The 26,578-nt window shown below is 44.6% G+C and overlaps 1 protein-coding gene across 1 annotated transcript in view; it reads left to right on the top strand.

The window, feature by feature from the left end:
* LOC104413735 (receptor-type tyrosine-protein phosphatase T-like) overlaps positions 1-15,502 on the top strand; it is a 115,323-nt gene extending 99,821 nt beyond the window's left edge. The window contains exons 18-24 of the mRNA XM_010024811.1: positions 181-330; positions 3,378-3,551; positions 7,480-7,611; positions 11,354-11,479; positions 13,012-13,175; positions 13,949-14,084; positions 14,909-15,502. Coding sequence (XP_010023113.1) covers positions 181-330; positions 3,378-3,551; positions 7,480-7,611; positions 11,354-11,479; positions 13,012-13,175; positions 13,949-14,084; positions 14,909-14,962 — 936 coding nt within the window. The 3' untranslated portion in view covers positions 14,963-15,502. The remainder of the gene's footprint in view (positions 1-180; positions 331-3,377; positions 3,552-7,479; positions 7,612-11,353; positions 11,480-13,011; positions 13,176-13,948; positions 14,085-14,908) is intronic.
* The last annotated feature ends 11,076 nt before the right edge of the window (positions 15,503-26,578 follow it).

Consider the following 26,578-nt stretch of genomic DNA (forward strand, 5'->3'; position numbering starts at 1 on the left):
CATCACAGTCACTGATGGATGAAACACACTCACAAAGCTGTCACAAAGCACACTGTGTAATTTGTCTCTGCATGAAACAAAGCCAAATGTGCGTATCAGGCATGATTTAAGGAAAAAAGCATGATGTTTCATTATCTATATTGAAAATATGATTTTCATGTCTTATCCCCCCATATGCAGGAGCAGTATGTGTTTGTCCATGATGCCATTTTGGAGGCATGTCTCTGTGGCAACACGGCCATCCCAGTTTGTGAGTTCAGATCCATATATTACAACATCAGCCGACTAGATCCACAGACCAATTCCAGCCAGATAAAAGATGAGTTTCAGGTAATTTGATGTGTCTGTCACTGCAGTTGGTGTTTAATCAATTTCCATGTGTTATTTTATGATTTCCAATAGGGCAGAGAAGGGAGACACTGAGTCCAGGTCTCATTTCAGCTGATTTTTGTTATTTTACTGCTGCATCAGGCAGAGATTTATTTCTGAGCATGGACTTCAAGCATGGACTGGTATTGAGCATCCCTTTAGGATTTTCAGCCAACACTGACGTAAGGAAGAGATAAAATATTGTGGGAAATTTGGGGCAAGGTAAGTTTGATAGAAAAAGAGGCCTCAGGTATTTATTAAGAAGCCATGCTTCTTAGTCAGTAGGAAAAAGGTGAGATTCCTTTAATTGTACAAAATGATTTGAGAAAACATTTAAAATTATGAAGTGGATGGAGAGCAGCCCTCAGGAGAAGGACTTGGGGGTGTTAGTCTGTGAGAAGATGACCCGGCTTCAGTGTGCGCTTGAGCCCAGAACCCCCGCGTGTGCTGGGTGCACCCCCAGAGCATGAGCAGCAGCTCAGGGAGGGGATCCTGCCCCTCTGCTGTGCCCTGGGAAGACCCCTCCTGCAGCCCTGATCCAGCTCTGGGGAACAGCACAAGAGGGATGTGGAGCTGCTGGAGTGAGGCCAGAGGAGGCCCCGGAGCTGCTGCGAGGGCTGGAGCAGCTCTGCTCTGGAGCCAGGCTGAGAGAGCTGGGCTGGGGCAGCTGGAGAAGAGAAGGCTCCTGAAGGGGACACCTTAGAGCAGCTCCAGTGCCTAAAGGGGCTCCAGGAAACCTGGAGAGGGGCTTTGGACAAGGGATGTAGGGACAGGACAAGGGGAATGGCTTTAACCTGCCAGAGGGGAGACTGAGATGAGCTCTGAGGCAGAAGCTCTTCCCTGTCAGGGTGCTGAGGCGCAGGCACAAGGTGCCCAGAGAAGCTGTGGCTGCCCCATCCCTGGCAGTGTTCAAGGCCAGGTTGGACACAGGGGCTTGGAGCAACCTGCTCTAGTGGAAGGTGTCCCTGGCCATGGCAGGGGGTTGGAATTTTAAGGTCCCTTCCAACCCAAACCAGTCTGGGATTTTATGAAATGCTCACCCCCTTTTCCAGCAATGTATCTTTTGCAGCAAGAGAACATATTCTGGGAGTGCTGATCTGAATCAGATGCCTCTTTTCCTTTCTCTCGCTGCAAAGGGACAAAGTGTGGTTTTTATCTGAAACCACAGAAACACCAGGGTTGATATAGCGAGATAAAGAATGTGGATCCCAACTGGTGACAGTTCAATTAAAGAAAGATCTGGTTTTATCAAGTGATACCAGATTTATAAAAGTGTTTCTGGTTCTGGACACATGGCATGATGGAACCAAAGCCCAACTACATTTAGTGCTGTCATCCTGTTAAAAAGAAAGGCACCGTTTGCTGGGCTTACTTTGTCATGATAGGAGATGAGATTTGTCACCTGTGTGCTTGTTCGTTTGAGCTACCAGGGGCTGGAATGTCACATGGGAAGGAAATTCTCCACTGTACTTTGATAAGAGGTTCGGTCTTTGTCTAGATGTAGAATCTATTTGTACAGATTTTGGCTCAGAGCATTCTTCAGCCCAAATTGTCTGGATTTAATGCAAGAGATGGTATCTTTTGCTAGAGTCTTTATGAACCAGTTGATCTAACTATAGATCTGTTGGTGCAATTTGTATTATTTAGGTCCCACTGGCCCTTGAGTAAGGCTTCATGTATTTCTCATGCAATGCATGTTGTCTGAACATGGAAAACCTCCTTCTGTAGAATAAATACTAAAACAAGGGAGCAAGGGGAAGGGCATAAAATAGAGAGGAGTAGATCATTGAGCTACCTGCCTATTTCTCTGCACTGGCAGAGATCTGAGATTTCATGTTGCTTCCCCAGCCAGATAACCTGCTTTCCATCACTAGACAAAGGGTCCTTAATGTAGAATCTGCCTAACTTAGAGCAACCGTGGGTTTATTTCAGTTTTATATTTTGACGCATTCGTCTTGGGTTGTTTGACCCATTCATAACTTCTCTGTGGCAGAAGTTAAGCTCTAGATAAGAATTTTTGAACCCTAAATATTTTAGGTTCCTCTGATGGCTGTAAAGGTGTTCACTCAATGACTGCTTGGGCTTTACTCAGGATGAGGACACATAACAAGTGACAGTGGAATGACATCTGATAGCCACTGATCTGCCACAACTTAAACAACAGTGTTGAGATGTGTTCACTTTTATTCCCTGTATTTGATCCCTGCTCACCAACCTGGACTGGCTGGTCACAAAAGAAGATTAAAGAAATACAGTTTATCAAGTTATGGGAAAGACAGATAATGGTAAAAGACTGACAGCAAGACCCCAGAGATAAGTTATAACTATGTAAGTGAAGCATCCTGTATGTCACTCCAAAAGGAAAGTAGCAATCTAAATAATGCCAGAAACAAATAGACCTTCCTGTTAAAAAAACCCCAAATTTTCTCTTGGGTTTTTATATGCGTTGCTGAGATAAATCAGTAGTTTGACTGAGGAATTACCAGAGGATTTGAACCCAGTCTGACCTATTGGGTGAGCATGGTCAGTACTCAGGGTACTTCTGCCCAGGACCCCATACTTCTATTCCCTCCCATGAAGAGGGAGAAGGATGTTTGCTTCCACCCTAGGGATGGTAAAAACATGAGAATGTTTCACTCCATGACCAGGTCAAAGCTGAAGCTTGTACCTGTGACAGCTATTCCCAACCTCTAGGAAAGAACAGAAATGTTATTTAACTAATGTGGGGTGTAAGAGCTGGAAGTTGTTGGAAGGTGTATATAGTGCTCTCAGTTGTTGCTGGAGCTTATGCTTTTTAGAAGAGTACCTCAGGATGATGTGCAGAATGCGGTGTATTATAACAGCAAGCTCTTCAGTGCGCCTTCTTTTTCATTCTCTGGGATCCCAAGGATCTCCTAGTCCAAGTACATTTGCAATAAATGTGTTGGCAGATGGGATCCCTCTTGGAAGTTAAGTCCAAGACACTCAGCCTGCTTCTGGTTTTCTTTCCCTTCCCTCCCCCTGCACAGACTCTCAATATCGTGACACCACGTGTGCGGCCAGAGGATTGCAGCATCGGCCTCCTGCCCAGGAACCACGACAAGAACCGCTGCATGGACGTGCTGCCCTTGGACCGGTGCCTGCCTTTCCTCATCTCCGTGGATGGTGAATCCAGTAACTACATCAATGCTGCACTCATGGATGTAAGCAGCACCACACTGTCCCCGCTGATCCTACTGCATCGAGTTTATTCATTCTCAGGATACTCTTCTGGGAGAAAGGGATCCAAAGCAAAACACTTTCTTATATATGGTTTCTGGGTCTGACCTCTCCAAACTGGAAAGCCTCGAGAAGAGAAGATTCCAGAGGAGATGTTATTGTGGCTTTTCAGTTCATAAAAGAGGCCTATGAGAAAGATGGGGAGAGACTTTTTAGCAGGGGCTGTTGCAATAGAACGAGGGGTAATGGTTTTAAACTAAAAGAGGGAGGATCAGGCTGGACATAATGAAGACATTTTGTACGATGAGGATGGTAAAACACTGGCACCGGTTGCCCAGAGAGGTGGTGGATGCCCCATCCCTGGAGACATTCCAGGCCAGGCTGGATGTGGTTCTGGGCAACCTGATCTAGTGGCAGATGTCCCTGCTCATTGCAGGGGGTTTGACTGGATGAGCTTTGAAGGTCCTTTCCAACACAGACCATTCTGTGAAACTGGGCAAAGGCACATGTCTTTTCTGTCCTTCACAGGAAGGTGTCCCCTAGACTAGTTCTGCCTCACACTGGTGGAAAATTATGGACAAGAAGTTCATGAGCAGCCTGAGATTGTCTCTTCCCATACTCTGGTTGTTGTATGAGTTGGAAGATAAATGTTTGCCAGGTCAGCAACTTGAGAAGAATAATTTGTAGTGTGGAGCACAGGATTTATGTGAGCTTATGCAGTTAAAAATACGGGAGTGCTCGGATCAGATGTGCAGGATACTTCAAGGCTGAAGGACATGAGTTAAACTGCTGTGGATCTGTCTGAAGGCATTTTCCGTTGTTTGCTTATAGGCTGGAGTCCAACAGCACAGGTCATTTATGTAGATGAATTATGTTAATGGTTTCTTTTGCTGTTGTAGCTGACTGCCTTTGGACAGAGATGTCTTTAAAGCCAGGAACTGTTGAAGTATGTGTCACTATAATGCAGGGTGAAACATCAGCATTTTTCCCTTGACAGTGTTGGGTCGGTCTTGTTTAATTCTGTCCATTCCTTCAGTCCTTGGCAAACAGTGGTACCACTGCATTGAAGAGGTCAAGGCAAATGGTCACAGAATTAATTTCAGATTGTCTCAGAAAGATTGTGATGTTTTCATGGCAAATATTCCTAAGGAACCTTTTTGGTTTTCCTTTAAAGTGTGTTTCGTGCTTTGGCAAACCTGCAAAAGCACAATCTCTTCTGTGGTTTCTTAGGGACTGGGAATGTGTTTGCACATTTCAGCCCTCATTACCTCAAATCACTTTGCTAATACTTGTGTCATTCCCCACAAAATTCCTGTGAATTTCTACGAAGGAATTTTTCACCTGTCATTGAAATTCAGCTGGTGTGATGGTCTCTGGCTCTGCTTTATCCTGCCATAGATGAATCAGCAGCTTTAAAAAAGAATAGTAATCAGAGGGCAACAGCCAAAATCCCACATTTTCATAGGCTGTTGAGGACAGACCTTACAAATTCTTTGTCATTTCCAGTAGCTTCATGTCTGCAGTCTTGTATTGAGCATGGACTCTTGTAAGAGATCACCCAGCCCCTATTGCCTTGAGCTGTCATTAGTTGTTTCACTGTGTGCAGACAGGCACATGCTGGGAAACACTTGATAACACAGTCCCAGTGATGATCATTTCATTTACAGGTTTCTGATAGAATCATAGAATCAACCAGGTTGGAAAAGCCCTTTAAGCTCATCCAGTCCAACCTTTACCCCAGCACTGCCAAGGCCACCACTAACCCAGGGCACTGAGGCCTCGGCTACATGGGCTGTGAACACTTGCAGGGACAGTGACTCCAGCACTGCCCTGGGCAGCCTCTCCATTTCTTTTCTGTAAACTTCTTCCTCACCCTTATTTGCCTTGTAGCTTACCCTGTGTATCACATGAAAGCTGTGATGGAAGAAGTGCTAGAGCAGGAAGGGCTGATGGGACACCTAGGATGGGATACAGCCTGGGTTTGGAAGCATGAATTGTCCCAGTTGAGCAATATGGCAGCCTCCTCTGGACTGTGTTCACCAAAATTCACCCTTAGACACAAAACACCACTTGAATCCTCCCTCAGGGGTGAAGCACTCAGCATGGGCCCCTACCTAAAACTCTCTAGCCTCAGGCTGTTGACTGCAGAGCATTAAAAACCAGCCTCTTCTGCTTGGAGTTAGCTTTTGGAATACACCCAAAGGGCTACTGTTGCCCACAGAGGGGAGGACTTCTTCCCCAGCAGATTTCAGGACTCCTGACCTTTCCTCTTCATGTCCTCTGTCTCTTTTAAGTAAACAGCCCTTAGGATCTCTCCTGTGAGAATCATGGGAAAGCCATGTTTGCATCTGCAAAATGGTCTGTTAAGAAGAAAGGAGAAATACTGTCCCTCACCTTGCCCTAAAACAACCAGACATAATCCTTAAGCAAAGAGACTTTAGCCACATCTCTGAGTCAAGCCACACAGAAGTAGTGATAGGTTTGTACTTAAGGCATGGGGCTTGGAGAAAAACATGAGTCCATGCCATGTCCCATCGTTCCCCCAAGATCCTACATGTTCTCTAATATGTATTAAATATCTCTGTGTCACCTTCACTTTAAAATACAACAGTGAACCTGGTTCCTCACCTGCAGCAAAGAAAACAGGTTGGGCATGTTTCTTATTTCTCCTAATGGTGACACACATGAACACATCTTGCCTTCAACCAGCAGGTTACCAGTTATGCAGTCTGCTGTATGGGTGCACAGTGAATAAGCATAGCACAAATATTATGAGGTTCTTTAATTAAGAGGTAAGGGTGACTATTTCATTTACCACTCTGTTGTCACTGTTTGTCTGCTATGACATAGCTTTTGACCCATACTGCTGCTCCTAGGTTTGAAATACAGAGCAGGGGGAAAGAGGAAAGTAAGTTCCTTTTCCTTCCCTCTACTTCATGTCCCATTACCCTTCTCACATGTGCCCACTCAAAGTATGGTGCAGCCACCCTGCGAGGTAGTGCAGAGCATGCACAGCACCTTCTCCCTGTCCCAGCATGGGCTGCTCAACACTTCCACCCACATCTGACTCGGAAGAGACAGGCCCCCACAATGGCCCTCTTAATACTTCAGGTTTTATTCATTTCTTTAAATCCAAACCCTTAATATGTTTTGGGTTTTTCAACTCGGAAATATTGTGCCTTAGGATGCAAGTCAGCTCCACAGATGTCCAGCACCAAGTACGGAGCAATCTGTAGGCTCATTTAGGCCCTGGCTGCCATGGTTGGAAAGCAATAACCTTCCATCTCCAAGTGCCTCATGAGCATTCATTGACACAGCCCTGCAGAGGCTGGGAGCATGGTTCCTGCCCTTCGTGGTTAGGGACATTGAGGTCAGAGGGCTTTTCTCAGGTATAAAAATAGCACCAGACATTAAATGTCAGTGCTGCAGACTCTGAATATTGCCCCACAAGCTTAAAGGATGGCTGGAATCCAGATGTGCCACCTCTGTAGCACTACATCACCAGGGAGCAGTAGCAGACAGGGGGGCTAATCCCTTATGTAGCTCCTGGTGTTCATTGCAACAAAAAAAGATAACATTTGCTTCCAGCTGTTTTCTTCCCATTTATTAATATTTCTGATAGCAGTAGTAATAGTAGAATTAGTATTATTTGCTGAGTCTCAAAATATAAATAATTGATTTGGGTAATCTCTGCTCTTATGACACTTCTTTAATGAAATGTCTTCATTGGGAGGAAAAGAATCCCATTATGAGAGATTCATTCACTGCAGAGCGATAACAAGGAGAAGGATGCGTGATTTGTATAATCTGGTTAAATGGCTTCGTTGCCTCGCCACAGTCTCCCGGGTGCAATAGTCATTGGGAAAAAAAGTTGATTGAATTTCTTTTTAATTAATCTCACTCTTTTGTTAGAGCCACAAGCAACCTGCTGCCTTTATTGTCACCCAACACCCTTTGCCCAACACCGTAGCAGACTTCTGGAGGCTGGTGTTTGATTACAACTGCTCCTCTGTGGTGATGCTGAACGAGATGGATGCAGCACAGGTAAGTGGCTTTTCATCATTTCTGTCATGTAACTTTCTTCTCAAATCCAGATGTTTTTAAGAGTGTTTCTGCTCCGTTTTCTTGTGCCCCCTCCCACCTCCCCAGCCCAATATATAAATGAAGGGGAACTGGAAAGTAAAACGTAATGTTTTGGAGTATGATGAAGAGTAGGTCCATGTGCTTGACTCCTTCCAAGGCAGCTAATTCTTGCTGCAGTAAACAGGGATATCTAAATACATTGTGTTTGTGAGCCTGTATTTTCCTCCCAAACCCACTTTCAGCCCTTTCATATTTGTGTCTGTCTTTGGTTCAGGAAAATGTTCCCTAGCACAGCCCAGCATGTTTCGTGCTTGCCTGTCCACATGGTGTTTCCAGAAGAATAAAACCAAGAAAGATGCTGACCTCATTTGAAAGATCTTTTCCCTGAGTTTTCCAGTGCAATTCAGTAACACTGAGAAGTGTGGTTTGCACAGGTTCTGGAGAAGCAGGCGCTGCTCTGTATTGTTCTCTCTAGCATCATGTGTAAGCTGTTTCTTGGCTACTGAACACACCATTTTTGAGCTTGCCAGGGCAGGAGCTGTTGCAGCTCCTCCTGTAGCAGCATTTCCAGCCACCTTGCTGGTGAGTGGCAGAAGATAACAGCTTTCAAAAAGGCATAATCGTGCAATTTGTGTGAAGAGTACATTTGGCATGGCTAATTCACCCATTACAGCACTTGTTCAACAAGAGGAGAGGAACCCTCAAGTAGCTGGTGCTTCATGGATTCATTTTGCATTTGTCTCTTCTCTGTCTTCAAAATTTTACCACACCTGAAGGCAGCAAGTTTATTGGTCTGGGTTTTTTGATGGTGATGGAGAAAACAGTCCCCCCATTCATTGAGGGCATCTCCTTAAGGGTGAGGGAGATGGGATTTCATTTCCAGGCACAGTGAGAGCTCTGCTCAAAAGTGTGCTCCTCAGTGACTTGCAGAGTCCCACCACTGCGTGGGAATGGAGGTCCTGTGTATTTGCTGCCTCCTGTCCAGTTCAGCCTGCCTGATCCTGTATCTTGACATTCAATCCAGAGGCAAATTTCATCTTTTCCTTTTTTTTCCCTGACACTAAAGACACACAGTTTTTTCTGGAAATGACACACTTTCTCACACGTTGTACTTGGAAAGCAAACCTATCAGCCCCAGCCAGTGTCATTCGTGTGACTCTCTGCACAAGACTTTACCTGCTTCATTTATTTCCTACCAAAGTTTTGCTATTATGAGGTAGTCTGTAGGCACAGAAAAGAGGATTTGGCAATGCACAAGGTCACTTTCATGGTTACTCAACATGGTGTCACCTAGCTTGAGTCTGCAACCCTTAAGATCATTGAGTTCAACCATAAACTTAATGCTGCCAAGTCCACCACTAGACCATATCCCCAAGTGCCACATCTGCACGTCTTTTAAATACCTCTGGGGATGGTGACTCCAGCACTGCCCTGGGCAGCCTGTTCCAATGCCTGAGCACCCTCTGGGCAAGGAATTGTTCCTCAGCTCCGTCTAAACCTGCCCTGGTGCAGCTTGAGGCTGTTTCCTCTTGCCCCATCCCTTGTTCCTTGGGAGCAGAGACCAGCCCCCTCCTGGCTCCATCCTCCTGTCAGGCAGTTGCAGAGAGCGATAAGGTCCCCCCTGAGCCTTCTCTTCTCCAGACTAAACCCCCCAGGTCCCTCAGCCCTTCCTCATCACACTTGTGCTCCAGGCCCTGCTCCAGCTCCGGTGCCCTTCTCTGGCCCCGCTCCAGCACCTCAATGTCTCTCTTGTAGTGAGTGCCCCAGAAGTGAACACAGGATTCGAGGTGCAGCCTCACCAGTGCCCAGTGCAGGGGGACAGTCACTGCCCTGGCCCTGCTGCCACACTGGGGCTGATACAGGCCAGGATGCTGGTGGCTTCTTGGCTACCTGGGCACAAGCTGCTCATGTTCAGCTCCATCATTCAGCATCCCCAGGTTCTTTCCCATGAGCAGTTTCCAGCCACTCTTCCCCAGGCCTGGAGCATTTCATGGGGTTGTTGTGGCCCAGGTGGAGGACCCGGCACTTTACCTTGTTGAACCTCACACCACTGGCCACAGCCATCGATTCAGCCTGTCCAGATGCCTCTGCAGAGCCTCTTGCCCTCCAGTAGATCAGCAGCTCAGTTGTGAAAGTGATATGCCTGCACTGTCAATGTGTGACCATGTTGTAATTATGTAGGTGTTCATCACTGCGCTGTACCCTGAGCACTACCAAACTGTGGTGTACAGTTACCTGCAGGTACTGTATTTGTGTGCAGGGTGTGTTACTCCTCTCCATGAGTAGAACACAAATACAAAAAATGCTTATGTAAAAGCTGTGCCTGAACTATAGAGAGGAAAATAGTTAAAAAGGTAAGTGAACCTTTAATATGCTATGGAGGGAAAAGGTGCAACTAAAACCATGTGAAGGTCAGAGAAGATGGCAGTCAATTTTGGGCAGTGTATATCCATATACATTTGGATGATAGCCATTCACAGACCTGCTCTATGAAAAGCAGATTCTCAAGATGAAGGAAAGGTTTAATCTTTTTCTTCTTTCCAATGCACCTTGAGATTGTTTCCTAAAGCACCTAAAGCTCAGCTCAGATCTCCTTGGCTATTGGGCAGATGCTTTGAGAGGAGATCTATAGGCTGCTTGGAAGCCTGAATGAAGAGTAAAGACAACCTTCAAAGGAGGACTTGCTTAGGTGGTCTTGGCTGGCTTGCTTAATCTTGAAACACTCACAAGGGCAAAGATGCATAAGGATGCATGAATATCCCACCCAATTTCAATCCCATATGATCAAAGGAATAACAGGGATACAGAATTAATGCAGTAGCATGCACACTCTTGATGTTGGTACTGGCAATGATAGAACCTGAAAAGCTTGAGATCAAGTTCAAATAAGCATCTGGGGGGTTCAAAACTTCTAAAAAACTACAGTTGAAAATAGGAAGAAAAACCCAGAAAGAAATAAAATTCAACAGAAACTGCTAATGAGACCTCATAGAAATATTTTCTCACCATGATCTACTTCAGATGGATTTGAAATACCTGGATTGTAGTTTGTATGGGGAGGAGTTTTTCCTGTACTGTCAGTACTATCAGCATAAGAAAAGACTCCTGAGCTGGTTCACAAACTGCAGAGTTTGTGTGGCTCACCTGAGATCAGAGTTGCTCTCATTGCTTTCAGAGCAAACCCATCCTCCCTCCCCTGCTTGCTGGTAAAGGCCAAAAGCTAAAAGGTTCGTCTTACATTAAAAAAAGCAGTTCCACTTTGCTTGTATTAAGATGAACTTTAGTGGTGCATGCACTGCTTCCTCGTTCACACCAAACCTCTGTGGTTCCTACCAAATTTACCTACATATACACTAATCTTTTATGTTCATTTTAAATCTATACCCCTACAGAAGCATCATTTATCAGCCACTTTTTTCTCCACCTTCAGACCTCAGAATGCAATCAGTTACTAATTGTGCCCATACAGAAAAAAGAAGGGGGAAAAGTCAAGCTTCTAAAATAGATTTCTTTTTTTCTTCATATTCATGATATTAAAAAACTTGTACTGAGGCAGACGGAGGATTTCTCTGAGCAAATACATGTAATACAAGGTGGGTTATAGATTTTGAGCTGGTTATAAGTTCAACAGGAAAGAAGACTGAACATATATCTCCTTGTTAGTAGTTAAGATGCTTTATGTTTCTTCTGGCTTTTTCTCCAGCTCTGCATGCAGTACTGGCCAGAGAAGACGTCCTGTTGTTATGGCCCAATTCAAGTAGAGTTTGTTTCAGCAGACATTGATGAAGATATCATCAACCGGATATTCCGGATCTGCAACATGGCCAGGGTAAGAGCAGTGAGATACCAGCTTCCCTACTCTCAAAAGTCTATTTTGGCACGAGGAATAGGCAGAACCAAGATTTGTGGCTTAGAGATGCTGAATCCCTCACCTAGGAACAAAATTCCACTGCAGAATTTAGTAGCTACTTCTTTTAATTAACATGTAATTGCATCAGTCTGTGTTGGTAGAAAACTCTTGGCTGAAAGCAGAAAGTGAATGATATGAGCTGAAAACCTGTATTTAAATGTAAAGTGTTGTTCTGTCTATATTTGAGAACAATTAATCACTCTGTAGCCAATATAAAACCATTGGTATCATAGGAAATAAAACTGCGATGGTGTCAGCAGCTCTCCCATCTGTCAGCTGCTGTGCAGTGCCTCTGAAGGCAGGTCCAGTGTTTACTGGCTAGACTGGGATTCCCAATTGCCAGTTTTCCCTATAAATAAGCAGCTGCCATTTCTGTAAGTAACTCTGTGTCTGTGTCCCTCAGCCCCAGGACAACCGAAATGTTTCTGAAAACAAAGTTTATCTGCACACTGGACCCTGACAGTGCAACTTGAGGGCTGCAGGGAAGGCTTCCAGAGGAGGGCTTTTCTCTCTTTAGTTGTTTCCTACATTGATTTTATCTCCTTTTTAATTTTTTCTAATCAGAAATGGAAACAAGTTCCACAGATTACATTTCCATGGTGTTTAACACATCACTTTCTGATTGTGTGGTCAGAGCCTGAGCAGCAATTCAGTCATGGCATTGCAGAGTGAACCTTGTGGTCCAACTGCACAGTTGATACATCAGTTAGATATTTACCTTCTGTATCCCAGGCTAAATGCCTCAGAACCAGTCTTGAAATCATATAGCTGATAAGACCAAGGCCCTGTGAGTATCGGGATGGAGCTGGCTCATAACTGCATGGCTGGCAGGGTGGATGCTAGGAACTCACAGCTCTCTGCACCCATCTCAGCTCAATACCAGTGGCCACTGCAGAAGTCTTTATGAGGATCCTTTCCTGCCACAGCCCCCAGAGATTTTCTCTGAGGGCTGCCTTTGCTTTGCTCTTATGGCACAATTAATCCCCAGCACAGCCAACCAGGAAAGAGACATTCGATCTGTTCATACAGTTTGGTGAGACTTTATTCTCTACTAGAAACAATAAGGGATCCTGTGCGCCTAGTTTCTGCCTGGCTCTGTAATATCTGAGGTCATCATTGTTATCCAGATTACTGAAAAGTCCTTGTTTCCTCACTGCATCAGCTACCCAGAGTGGAGGATGTTAATCATAAAATCATAGCCTGGTTTTTGTTGGAAGGGACCTTAAAGCTCATCCAGCTCCAACCCCCTGCCACAGGCAGGGACACCTTCCACTAGAGCAGGTTGTTCCAAGCCCCTGTGTCCAACCTGGCCTTGAACACTGCCAGGGATGGGGATTAGCACTGATGATGTCAGATCCAGAGGGGAAAATGTAACCAGTGCCTCCTACTTTACCTTAACTCTGCTTCCTGCACCATCCCCTCTTACATCTTGAAAATGCTCTTTGTTTCAGCCACAGGATGGGTACCGCATCGTTCAGCACCTGCAGTACATTGGCTGGCCAGCATACAGGGACACCCCTCCTTCCAAACGCTCCCTCCTCAAGGTGGTCAGAAGGTTGGAGAAGTGGCAAGAACAATACGATGGGAGAGATGGACGGACTGTTGTCCACTGCCTGTAAGTAGGACTGGAGACTGTCTGTAAGCTCATGAAATGCTGTCTGAAGAGCACTGATGATGGATCTGGAAATCTGGTGGTTTGCCAGGCTTCAGCTGAGGAAAATAAAGTTAATTACATTTGTAATACACTTCAAGTTGAATATTGTGCTGCTTTATAGCATCCTGGCCCAGAGATTTTACCAGCTGCAGTGAGGAGTAGCTGAAAAAGCTCTGCTTTCTACTGCATAGATAGGTCTCATGAGTGGACCCCAGACGCAACCGAAGCAGTGCTGCCACATGTCCCAGTGTGACCACACAGGTGCAGTGAGGAGCAGCACTACAGTCCCTGGGACTTCCTGTCCACCACTGCCAGAGATGAGCTTAGCTCTTCCACCCATCTACTGCCCTGCAGATCTCCACTTTCACAAACCCCTGAATGTTCTTCACCTGTCCTTATATTACAGACCTTCCTTAGCATATGTGGTGTGAGAGCTGTTGTGTAAGCAGTGCTCTCCTCCATTCCCTCAGCCTTCATAAAATCCCAGCCTGGTTTGTGTTGGAAGGGAGCTTAAAGCTCCTCCAGTTCCAACCCCTGCCATGGGCAGGGACACCTTCCACTAGAGCAGGTTGCTCCAAGCCCCTGTGTCCAACCTGGCCTTGAACACTGCCAGGGATGGGGCAGCCACAGCTTCTCTGGGCACCCTGTGCCAGCGCCTCAGCACCCTCGCAGGGACTCACTCGAGCAGGTCCATGTCCTGTCTTCACCTGTTGCCTCTTTTCTTCTGCTCCCAGGAACGGTGGGGGACGCAGCGGCACCTTCTGTGCCATCTGCAGCGTGTGTGAAATGATTCAACAGCAGAATATCATTGATGTGTTCCACATAGTGAAAACACTACGGAATAACAAATCGAACATGGTGGAGTCACTGGTAAGCTTTTTTTTCCCCTCTGCCTTATCCCACGCAGCCTATGCAGGGAGACTTCAGGATAGGTAAAAAAGACCATAGAATCCTAGAGTGGTTTGTTTTGGAAGGGACCTTAAAGCTCATCCAGTTGCAACCCCCTGCCACAGGCAGGGACACCTTCCACTAGAGCAGGTTGCTTCAATCCCTGTCTGACATGGCTTAGCCCAATATGAGTCGAAATGAATCAGAACATTAATCCATCAAAGTTAAAATCAGTCCCATTTTAGCATGTGCAATGAATCCTCCGGTCCTGATGCTTCCCTGAACGATGTCTCCCATGGCCAGCTGCCTCCAGGGGGTTAAACTCCAACTCACCATCAGTGTGGCTGTGGGGAGTGTGGGGATTTCTCCTCCTGTGCCTGCATACAGCCTGGCACTAAATGCTGTGACATGCCTTGAGGCCAGGCAGGGAGAACAGACCAAGCCCCAGGCCGTGATCCCTGCAACCAAAGAGATTAAACTGTCCTGAATTCAACCATCCCAATCAATCACACTGAATTCTTTCCTCAGAATCAATGTGTGCAATGAGTGCTTGAAGCAAACAATGAATAGTCCATACTGTGGCTGTCTCTATGAGTGTTTTGTCTCTATGAGTGCTTTTCTTTTCCACTGGTGATACCATCTCTTAGTAGTGCTTGCTCAGGATTGCATAGAAAGCCATTGCTGCTTGCCTGGTGCTGCCAAATGGTGTAGGAAAGAGGGAGAAGGCATTTTTGGCAGCTTGCAGAATGAGGCTCTGAAGAATTTACCCATATCCTAATGCCAGTGATTTCTGTTCTCTCTTTCAGGAACAGTATAGATTCGTATACGAGGTTGCACTGGAATACTTGAGTTCCTTTTAGCGCAGTGGAGGCAGGGGGGCCTCTGGAATGCCAGACCCCAATCTCTGGCCAACGCTTCTCCCCTCTCCCACACTGGAAGGCAGTGACAAGCGTGGGAAGGAAAACCTCTCCTTCCCAGAGCGAGAGACTGAGACTGCACAGATCTGTCTGGACGGAGGAGCCAATGCTGTGTCTGCAGCTGCCTGCTTTCTATCGAACATCTACTGCTTCGTAAATAACCTCCTGTCAAAATTAGCAACACGGGAGACAAGCTCAAGACTGGACTTTCCAATCCCCTCTGACTTCTTCTCTCCTCTTTGGGATTGTATTTTTGCTCTCCTTGCTGCAGAGTGGGGAAGGAATGAAACCCTGAGGAAATTCTCTTTTCAATGTCTCCTTTTTAATTTATAATTTTGTTCTGAAATCCCAGTCTCTAAGTTTTTTAATTCCATGCAGCAGTCATTTGGGACAAATGAGATAGCCATAGGGGACATCGGAAATGTTTCATTACCATTTGTCTGCCTTCCTTGTTTCCTTTTATTTGTTTTTCCAAATGAAAAGGCCAACGCAAGAGAAAAAAAACCCAACCCACCAACATCGGAATTCTCTTCTCATATGTAGTTCCTTTTAGCATGAAAATAGATGGTGGAGATGAGAAGCCGTTCATGGATTCACTGCCTTGGCTTCTGCCCAGATGTTTCCTCCCACTTTCTGCTAGGCTCCCAAGGCTGTGCATGAACCAGTTCCAGCTCTGGACTGTGTTCCATTCAGTGCTGGTGAAGCAAAGCCAGGAATGAGTTTCCCAGGCACTTGAACCTTAAGGTTAAATATTTGCATCAAACAAATTGCATTTGTCTTGCAATTGGTAACTTTGTTACCACGTTTTTCAAGTATTTGCTGGGGTGCAGTGTGTTTGACAAACAGGGTATACAGTAGGTATTATTGATCATATACTATGTATTGCTATTTTTTATTTATTACTTGTATTGCTGTACAATACAAACTCGGGACCCCTAGTCACGACAGGACCCTGATGAACTAGGCACTGTGCCAACAGAGGACAAAGAAGGTTCCTGCTCAGGAGCTTCTGAAGATAAGTCTTAAAATTGGGCTTGCTCAAAATTTCCTCACTGTTTCCAAACTGGTGTACAATCAGATGCAGTTGACTGATTTATTCAGATCTCCTTCAAAATGGTAACCCATCCAAGGTGCAGGAAAGGTGACGTACATACACAGAAACCTATTCTGGCATGTGCTAAGGAAGGGTTAGACCAGCACAGCAACTCCCCTTCTTAAACAAATCAGCTCTTGTTTTATTCTGCAGAAATGCCTGTGCAACTCTCCTCCTTTGCAACAAACACCAGATGTGTTTTGCCATGTTCTGGGTCTCACTCTGACTTCTCAGCAGCTAAGAAATTGCTTTTCTGAGGGGTATGTTGAAGTAGTTAATCACTGAGGTCTGCAGGGTAATCTTGGAGAAAAAAAATAATTGAATGAACAAGGCCTTACAATATTCAGTATTTCAATTTAGCCATTTATTTATCTTGAAGGTGCAGGGATATGAGGCTGCTCTGTGTGTAAATTAGATTCTGGGAGATGAAGGTTTCTTCAGATACAGACTTGCTCAAAGATAGACTGAAGAGTTTAAGGAAACTCCACTTTCTTACCACTCTCAGGTAAATACTTGGAAACTGTGCTGGGAGCTCTGTCATGTCGGTGCCTGGCACGGAACATGCCAGGAGTTCTAAACAGGTTACTAATTCTGTATGTAAATTCAAAAGGCACCTCTACTTCATGGTCGTTATTGTATCAATAGTCATACCTTTGCCTTGACAATGAAGGATGAAAATCTGATTAAAACAACTCTCGACTCATACAACATACCAGTATCTAACCAAATAGTTATCATTAATACCAGGACCTGCAACAGTCTAAGGAAGGATGCTTGGAACAGCAATAATCCTCTTCCAGAGAGAAGAGGAGGGGCTTCATAGAATGCTGAAGCACCCAGCTCATATTCGTTCTGAGGAGCTGTGGATTGTTAAAAATCATGAAGGTTTTAAATGAGCTAGAATCAGATTCTTCCTGATGTAGCCAGTGTGCCCTAAAGTATCGGTGAGAAACCCTTCACAGGTGCCTCTGCTCTGCTTCTATTTGGTCCTTTCTGAAATCATGAATCATAGACTCACAGGTTGGTTTGTGTTGGAAGGGACCTTAAAGCTCATCCAGTCCCAACCCCTGCCATGAGCAGGGACACCTTCCGCTAGAGGAGGTTGCTCCAAGCCCCTGTGTCCAACCTGGCCTTGAACACTGGCAGGGATGGGGAAGTCCCCTTTAGTTCCTATTGGGGCTGTAGATAGATATCTGGCATATCATGAAACAAACTACTGGGGAGGGGGGGTTGGGGGGGGGGGGGGTTGGTGGTTTTTTCCTTTTGCCACTAAGCTGCTTCTCTCTAGGAGAAAAAAAAATAGAAAGCAAAGCAAAACTCTGAGTTAAAAATGAGAAGGAAGACATGTATTTGTGTTCTGCTTACAGGTGGCTTGCTGCAACAATGTAGGTCAGGAGTTGTGAGCCATTAGCAAAGAGAGAGAATCCTGATCGCAGAAAGGGCTTTTTCAACAACTGCCCAGGTAGGAAGAAGCTACAAGTCAGTGAAGTTTTTGTGCCTTCACTAAGCCCAGAAGGCCAGAGGGAATCACTCCCTGTGGATACTATGGAAATGGTAATTAGTAGTTAGCATGGAAACTAGCATAGCGATAGGTCCTCCTCATGAGTTACTGAAAGCACTGAGGGGGACAGCCAGGATAAAAGGACTTGTTAGGTAGAAGAAATGGCAATAGGATTGAGATGTGAAGTGTAGGAGGTAATTCAAGGCTTAACAGTAGCATGAAGGAAAGTGGATTAAAAAGCCAGAAGGAAGCTCACAGGAGGGATGTGTGTGTGGAGAGCAGGAGTTGCTGGATGAGCAGAGCAGCACAGAACTTGCAGTAGAGTTATTTAAGGTTTTGAGGTGTAGGTTTGAATGTGTTTGACTGAAGGGTCAGGTCCTGTCTCAACTGACCCACAGCAACTCGCCATGTGCTTTTAGCCCTCTGCAAATGCCAAGTGATGGTAGCATATACTGCAGGGAGAGAGATTAAGCTAAATTTTACCTTTGATTTGCAAGGAACAAGTTTAATACTGGTTACCACAGCCTGTTAGTCATAGCTTATGATGTGGTAACTCTGCTGTGTGTCTCAACCTTCTTGTAATGCCCACCATACAATCTCTGTGGAAAGATGCTCAGCACACTACAGATGGTGTTGCCAAACTGTTATATCATCATGCTTTCGAAGACTGACCAGCTCTGTTTTGGCTCAGGGACCTTTATGCTGTTCCTTACTGCAAGACGCATATATGCTGAACGGGAATTAATGATGAAGGGAATTGTGTCGGAAGAGAAGAGGAGCTATTTTAAATAACCTTATTACCTTGAGGTTGTTTAAACCCTAGAGAACAGCCTGTAGCAAAATAGGTGGTGCACTGAAGCAAGATTATGGGTGATGGCCTTGTTTTTGCTGGGAAACGGAGAAAATATGAGATGAGCTAAAGGAACTTTCTCACTGCTGAAAGGCTTAATAGTCAGGTTGAGCTTTCCAACCTGAGCACCCCCTGCTGTGGATGGAAAGCAGTAATGTACAGTAGAAAAGGTGAATTCCTCAATGTCTGATTTTTAGGCTGGTAAGATATAACATTGACAATGTTTGAATGGACATAATGAAGAGAAAGTCCCATTCAGACATCCTGCAGGAGTGAGGGAGCACTATTGATAGCACAGTGTTGGTCTAATGTTTAGTCTGAACTACAAGGAACTAGAAATAGATAAAGAAGGATGGTTCAGGAGTGACTGACTCGGGGTGAAACATCTCAAATTGTTAAGGGATAGAACTGAAGCAGTGAATTCCAGAGCTATCTAGGCTGGCTGCTGGAGAAGGAATACTGAGTTGTCTGCAGGGAAAAGAGAGAGCAAAACCCCCTAGAAGGTACAGTGGGTCTTAACAATCTTTTCTTTTTGTAGTTCTCTGTGTGTGTTTGGTGGTGGTTTGTAGGTTGGGTTTTTAGTCATGATATCTGCAGGAGCTGTGTCCTTGCTCTTCTTTTTGTTTTGCCTTCGTCAAATTACCTGTAAGGAGAAAAGGCTTTCAACCTTCTGTAAATAAACTTGAGGGACTTGTTTATTGACTGAAAGCAAAGAGAAGATGCAAGGGAGCACATTGTACATACAAAGGTAACAGAATTGGACCTCTGGTAGCAAGCAAGCGGGAATCTGGTGGGTTTATTTATGGCTGCAGTTTGAAATAATTGGTATTCTCTGATCAGGGCAGTCAGTAGGAGGCCTTTCAGTTTGTGATTTAAACTCTTCAGCAAGGTTGCACAGAATTATCATAGAAATCATGAAATGAGGTTTGCCTTTGCCAGTCTCTGGTGGTTACTCTAACTTACTCACATTTTAGCCATTTATGTGAGCTTGGGTTGTCCATTTTGGTCAGTAGTTTCCAACCTTTTATTCTGGATCTGAAAAAAAACCCTGTAAAAAGAAAGTCCAGTAGCAATGTAGACCCCACAGTAGTAGGTGTAAGCACGCAGGTAGTAGACCTGTTTTTCCATTTACTTTTCACAGGCTCTTTAGAAGTAGTTTGTGGGATTTCCCTTGGGAATCTCAAGCCAGGGATTGCTGGTCACTGCTCTTGATGTGCTGTAGAGTCAGAGAAAGGAGAAGGTGATTCAGAAGGCAGTTAAACCAATTGCCATCAGGAAGAGAAGAAACCTCCTTTGGGAGAAACAAACATTGGAGGAGAAGGCAGATTAACTGGAGTCCTGAAACAGGTAGGAAACGTGCACCTTGTTCTGTCTCTTACGCTTGCACGGCTGCTCTTGTGTCTTTCTTACTCTTCCAAGTTCGTGCCAGGATCATAAACACCAGGTAATGCTACATTCCATGCTGTGGAGCAATGTGGAGATGGAGCAGAGTGTTACAGAGGGAATAAATCCTGAGAGACAAAGATAAAATGAGGTTTGCTCGAGAGAGGAATCTGCAAATACGAGGCATCTCTGCCACACTTGCAGAATTCTTATCAAGTCATCCGAGCACACAGAGTCCTGGAGCAGCCAGTGGAAATGTTCCACTTGGAAAACTTCAAGTTTAAACAATCAACTCTGTTACGTGGGTAGCACAGTTAACTTTAATGATATCTCCAGCTAGTGCAAGGGGCATCTCCAGCGCTTCGTGTAAGGTGCTGTATTTTCATTTGGGATTCTTTCATTTCTCTTCAGTGTAACACAGTTCAGTCAGCCCTGGTTTGTTAGACAAATAGAGTCCCATGTGGCAAAAGTTATTTAGCATAACCACTGCCTTTGGGTGAAAACCTCAGTAGACCTCCTAGGACACTCTCAAAAGGTAGAACAAACTACTGCATCTTCCCTGCACAGACGTTTACATGAGTAGAAAGGGGGAGCCAGCTGATGGAAGTCAGGGAGACAGAACTGAGTAGTAAGGATTGTTAACCACTCTGTGTTCCCAGCTATTTTAATTGCAGTCTTCAATAGCCATACACACATAATACACAATTTAAATGCAAGTGCTCTTTCTTTCCCTGTTCCCCAAAATACCTAGAGCTCTTCTTTCATTGAGGGCAAGCCAACAGCATAGCAAGCAAAGCCCCCTTTCTGCAGTTCTGGCAAGGACCACTAGGAAAATCTGTCATGTATTATCTGTTCGTTGACTTGGAAAAGTTATCATAGAACCCCAGCCTGGTTTGTGCTGGAAGGGAGCTTAAAGCTCACCCAGTTCCAACCCCTGCCATAGGCAGGGACACCTTCCACTAGAGCAGGTTGCTCCAAGCCCCTCTGTCCAACCTGGCCTTGAACACTGCCAGGGATGGGGCAGCCACAGCTTCTCTGGGTAACCTTCATCTTCCTCGTATACATACTTGAAGAATGTACAATTTGCTGTAACTGTCTCGCAAAATCATCTATTTTCATACATCGAGACCAAATCGTGGTGGTATTGAGTGTGTTGGGAAGAAAAAACCCCAAACTTGCTGACTTTAGTGACCTCTAGACTATAATCTTTATTTGTTCTGTTAAAATATTTTAAAAGCCTCCCTTGTAAAAAATAACCTACACTCAGCTATCCTACAGTTGGACTAAAGTAATGGTGAAATCCTGGCAGCTTTTCCAGATTGTAGAAACATGAGAGACCTAAATTAGCCTTTCCATCCTCAGCCCAGTGCATGCGGCAGGTTTTTCACCACTATTCTGTTTTCAGCCTGAGCCTTAAAAACCAAAATAATGCAGCAGACTGAATGCCAGATGCTGGTGTTCCCATAGTGTTGCCTGGTGGGGGGAAAGAAAAATGAAATGAGAAAAGAGCAAACTAACATGTTTTTCTTGCAACTCAATTCAGCATGAGCTGTGTCTAAGCAGTATAAACATGAGCCATTCTATGCTACATCGTCTGAAGAAAGGATTTGCTTGTTGCAAGGTGAAGGTATGCTGTAAATGCACCCTTTGGGACCTGGTATTTTATATGTAGGTACTCAACAGCATTGTGGTTCCTTTAGTGGAGGTGCTTTCAGAGAGTGACGGTGTTTGAGTGGAGGTGTCTGTCACTGGGAGATCTGATACCCTGAAGCACCACTATTTGGGAGACTTTGTGAGATACCTCAAACACGATGGGATCTGTTTCTTTGTGTGAGTGTGTCATCTTTCAGTGGGGACCTCCAGGAAATGTTATTTCTGTGAAATTATGGGAAGGAGTGTGTTTTGGGGGATGGAAGTGGGAGTGTGGCCAGCACTTCACAAGCTTTCATGAACTTAGATGCTCTAACCAGACTCCCCAGGATGGTCAGTTGTTTGCACTGCTGACAGTCTAACCAGACATCATGTGCTAGACTTTCACGTACCTGGAGCAGAATTGGCATTGCTCCCTCATTGTCCCTGTAGCCTTTTCTTACATCTCCAGCCCTTAAACACTGTACTCCTATGCCAAAAGTTGGAGCTGTATCCTTAACACATCCTCTAACCCATGTGGACTAACCACATTGACAAAATTCATTCCCATATTGATTTAACCTCCTCCACCTCCTCGCTCCCTGCACAAGTCCTGTTGACATTAAACTGTATGAGCATCACTTGTTGCCAGACCTGTCACTACTTCACACAGCAATGCTGTGGCTGCATCTGGATCAGCAGTATCCTCTTCCAGCTCCCTGGATGCATTTTGGCAGCAGGGAGGAATGCTGCATGAGAGCTAGTCTCTGCTGTTGCAATGCCACCCCCATTCTCCCTCCTCCTTTGGCCTTTATGGATTACTGGTGAAACTCACTTGTACAGTTTGGATGTTTGATAGATAAAGCACGTATGGAAAAAAAAGGAAAAAAATATAAATACAGGAATCTCAACACTGTGCATTCAGTGTCTTTTCTTTCTAGCTTAAAAGAAGGAAGGTAAATAATGTCAAGTCAATGAATATCAGATATATTTTTTGACTGTACATTACAGTGAAGTGTAATCTTTTTTTTACAACTGCGAGTCCATCTTATTTATTCTTGTAAATGTTCCCAGACAATGTTTGTAATATGGGCTGTGTTGCAAATCCATAAAATAAATCTGTGATCTGAGAGTAATGTTTTACTAAGGACTCTTGTACTTGTGCCTTTTCTTTGCACTTGAGGGGACAATGCATTGCAAATAGTACTACTAGAAATGCTGGGGTGGTTGCATGTTAAAAAACAAGACCAGCTTCTTGTCACAGTGATGGGCTTTGCACCACGGATGTCATTCAGGAGGAGCTCAAGAGCAGCAAAGAGAACTCACCAGGCATTTCAGTCTGGCTGCAGATTTGGAGTCAGTCCTCTCATAAATTCTGTGTATGAGAGCTAAGTAGTTATGAAAATTATAGTCTTAGCAGCATGGGTTAGAGTGAAGAATTATTTTAGCAACGTTTTCTTTCTAACAGGTATTAATATATTGTTTCCTTGGTGTTCAGTGCTGAATAACAATTACGGATACTGAGATCTTTCTGGTGTTTTCTGTAGACAGACACCCAGGGGGGTTAGCGCAGATGTTGCATGCCAAACCCAAACACAAGAGATGGGTGTCAGTAGGAGCGTTTCCACACATTTACCAGCAGACTGTCATCTTCTGTGCTTCTACCTTTGTTTATTAACAGATTTGCCACCCAGGTCAGCCAGTGCAAAGGAGTAGATCATAGGCAAGGCATTACACAAGGCTGCTGTGCTCTGAAGACCACTTCATGCCCAGAATAGAAGCAGGGTATGTCAAGGTTCACAGCTTAGACCGTCAGGAGAGTCCAGTCGTGCCATGTTCACACAACCCAACTGGTAAGAATGACTCTTCCTGGCATTTTTCATTACTCTTACTAGAAAAATTCAAAAATAAGACATCTTAAAAAGGACAATGTAGCTCCTCTTTTTCTTAAAGCATTGTAAACATATCTTGGAAGCACCTCAGAAGCATACTTTACTATTACTTTACTATTCCTTTCTGTATGTATTCACTATTTTCTTTTGAAAATACTTTAATTCTTCATTGCTAGGAGCAGAACTCTGTTACTGCACCAGGTCTCAGTGTTTGGCTCAGATCCATGTGGTTTTTCAACGGCCTGATGAAGCAAATTCCCCATCTTAATTGCGGTGAACATTCAGATATAACAACTGTTTATTCGGAGCAGTCATTATAATGAGGTTAGACTGTGTAAAACACCCTTCATTAACAGTTATTGTTATGCTAGGAAGAAGTTGACACCAAAGAAAGCTCCTTACCACAGTGTCAGATTGAGAAGCAGCTTTACCCGCACAGCCCTAACTTTAACGGAGACAGCTGTATATTCATGGTGATTAATTACAGTTCATCTTGGCACTTAATCCAGATTTATCCAAAATATTTTGCTGACACTTGATAATAACAGCAGTTTGCATTTACGGAAGGTAAACAGCAGAGACAGTTCTGCCATATTCCAGATGGTCTTACTTCCATGTTGAAGTGCCAGCACTGAGAAACAGACACAAATTCACCTTTCTGTCCTGCTTTCTACCCAGCACAAGGCTAAGGGTGGGTTAAAGTGCTGGGGAAAGACAGGTGCAGAAGCCTGAAAACCAATGGGGTTCAAAGTGGTTTACACCTTGTTCCTGTTGCTGTGACTAACGACTGATGGACCAGGGTGTGAATGCAGCAGAGATTTTACCCAGATCAGTCACTGCCTCCAAGTATTAGCTGCTGCTTTTCCATCCATCCCCACCATGACCAGTATCATCGCACTGATACTCCTGCAAGGTCTGTCAAGTGTGACAGATGCTCTTTGCTGAGCCAAAGCTCTGAGCTTCACAAGTTAAACTATCATATCTCACGCTGAACTGACTCTGCTGCTGTTGGTTAACAGGCTTCAAACCTGGGGCTTAACCAGGCATGGCTGTCTACATGATAGCTGTCCATCTCTAGAGAGGGAACATGGACAACTGTCTTGATGGTGAGAAAGAGGCCTCTCCAAAGGGTGAGTCTGTCCTGGATAAAGCAGTCTGGGGCAGATGGGTTGGATTGTCCTCCGAATGTGTCCATTTTGCTTCACTGATTGAGTTTACCAGGTAATGACTTGGACAACTCATTTTGAGATGGCTGCAGTTAAATGAGGTGTGTTTCCCCTATCAGTAGATACCTGCAAGCAAACAACCTGTGTCATAAATGAAATGGCATAAAGAGAGAAGGAACAGATTGAATGCTTCTTGCTTATGCTTGGAGAGTCTTCTTCTGAGCCATCTAGCTTGGCCATTCCAGAACCTCTCTTTTGTCAAGGCTCACAGTTGAAAAACAATGAAAGATATTTGTCTTTAAATGCTGTCCTGTGTTAATTCTACTTCTGTACAATGAGGCATTACTTTAATTTACAGAAACTAAACCAAGTAAAAAGAAGTGTACTCTTTCTTGTAATGATCTTGGGTTTTGTGAATTACTTCTGTGTCTATTTGGAGTTATTTTATGTTTCTTACTAAGAGTGTATTTATAAAAGGCTTGTAAAAGCTTATCCGTAAAGTCTTTGTATATCATCGATTAGTAGCTACAGAGCATTTATGTTGCAGGTCAACAGGGTTACTTAAAAGTCTGTAACATTTACTGATGTGTTTGTAAACACCTATAATGGACTATTTACGCCCAAAACAATGTAACATTTAGTATCCTTTATTAATACATTGTAGATGATATGTAGCTAAGATAAAGCATAACCTGATGGAATTTTCTGCTTTTTTATTTCATATAGAAATGTTTCCCTCTAAAGCAAGAGTAAGAGAAAGCCTGGCTTGCACAGAAAATCTGTGAAATAAGCAGAACCTTATTCTAGAGATGGGTAAACTCAGAAGTTTCAGGCAATAACCCCTCAGCATGCTCATATACAGGATGGATGTGAGCCTTGTTCCATGCAGGATCAAGAAGATGAAGAGCTTGTACTAAATATCCTCTTATCTGAAATTTCTAAAGATGTTTCTGGGAGTATCTTTTCGCTTATGTTTCATGACTAAGTATGCTGAGGAGAAAGGAGGTACTGAGAAGAAGGAGAGGCTACCAGTTATTGCCTGAGCCTGTTCTGTGGTGCACAGCTCTCAGCTCTACCATGGACTTACCATGTTACTAGGAAAGAGAAGTTGTTCGTATGTACAATGCTAAGTTTGCAGTAGGCTTCTCTGTTAGAGTGCCTGAGTGTGGGATATCATGAGGTGATACCTGCATGGTTCATTCTGCCAAGAAACATGCTAAACTGTGCTTGAACTGACTCAGACTTTTTCCATCCACAGGATCCATGCAGGGCTTCTGACCCAACAACAGACCATGAATCTCCACTCAGGATTGAGGTACTCCCATTTGCTGTATCGCTCTTGCAAATGAACCTGTTTGATCAGCAAGGTAGGGAAGCAATTGTTTGTACAACTCCAGATGCGTGCGTGTGTGCCTGTGTCTTTTGGACTGGAAGGCTTTATTGATGGTGTTGGTACAATCCAGGGTGCTGATAATGGAAGAATGGGTTGTCTAGGAAAATGCTGCTGATGTGCAGAGAAACAAAATTATTGCTTATTCTGGTGCCATATGAACTGTCTTGCACAGAAAAATAACCTTTGACAAAGGGAAGTAATGAGCAATCCAGTTCTCTGAGCTTGTGTGTACACGCAGTTGAATTATGATTACACCACATGGCTGAATGTGTGAATACACGACTGGTAAGCAGTCAGTTTCCAGCTCATTTCTACAATAAGAGGTACTGCAACATGGGATACAGATTCCTCCATCAGCTGCGGCGTGAAGGATTGGTTAGTCCATACCAACGGTAACACTCAGTCCTTGCAGACACTGCAGGGTTGTGGGCGACTGCTCCAGTGCCCAGGTGGTGGGGGGAAGAAGAGGAACCGAGAGGGGAGAATGCTGTGATGGTCACCTAATGGATATGGGAAGAAGAGGAGGAGAGTCTGTGCTGGGCTGCAGCTCCCTCCCTCACCATTCTCGGGGTGCTCAGGGGTTCTGTTGCAGGGAGGCAAAACCAGGCTCCGGAGCTGAGCGTGGTGGCACCCGAGAAGGGGCGATTGTGTG

This window comes from Nestor notabilis, unplaced genomic scaffold, assembly GCF_000696875.1.
Source record: "Nestor notabilis isolate BGI_N333 unplaced genomic scaffold, ASM69687v1 scaffold3952, whole genome shotgun sequence".
NCBI classification, from domain to species: Eukaryota; Metazoa; Chordata; class Aves; order Psittaciformes; family Psittacidae; genus Nestor; species Nestor notabilis.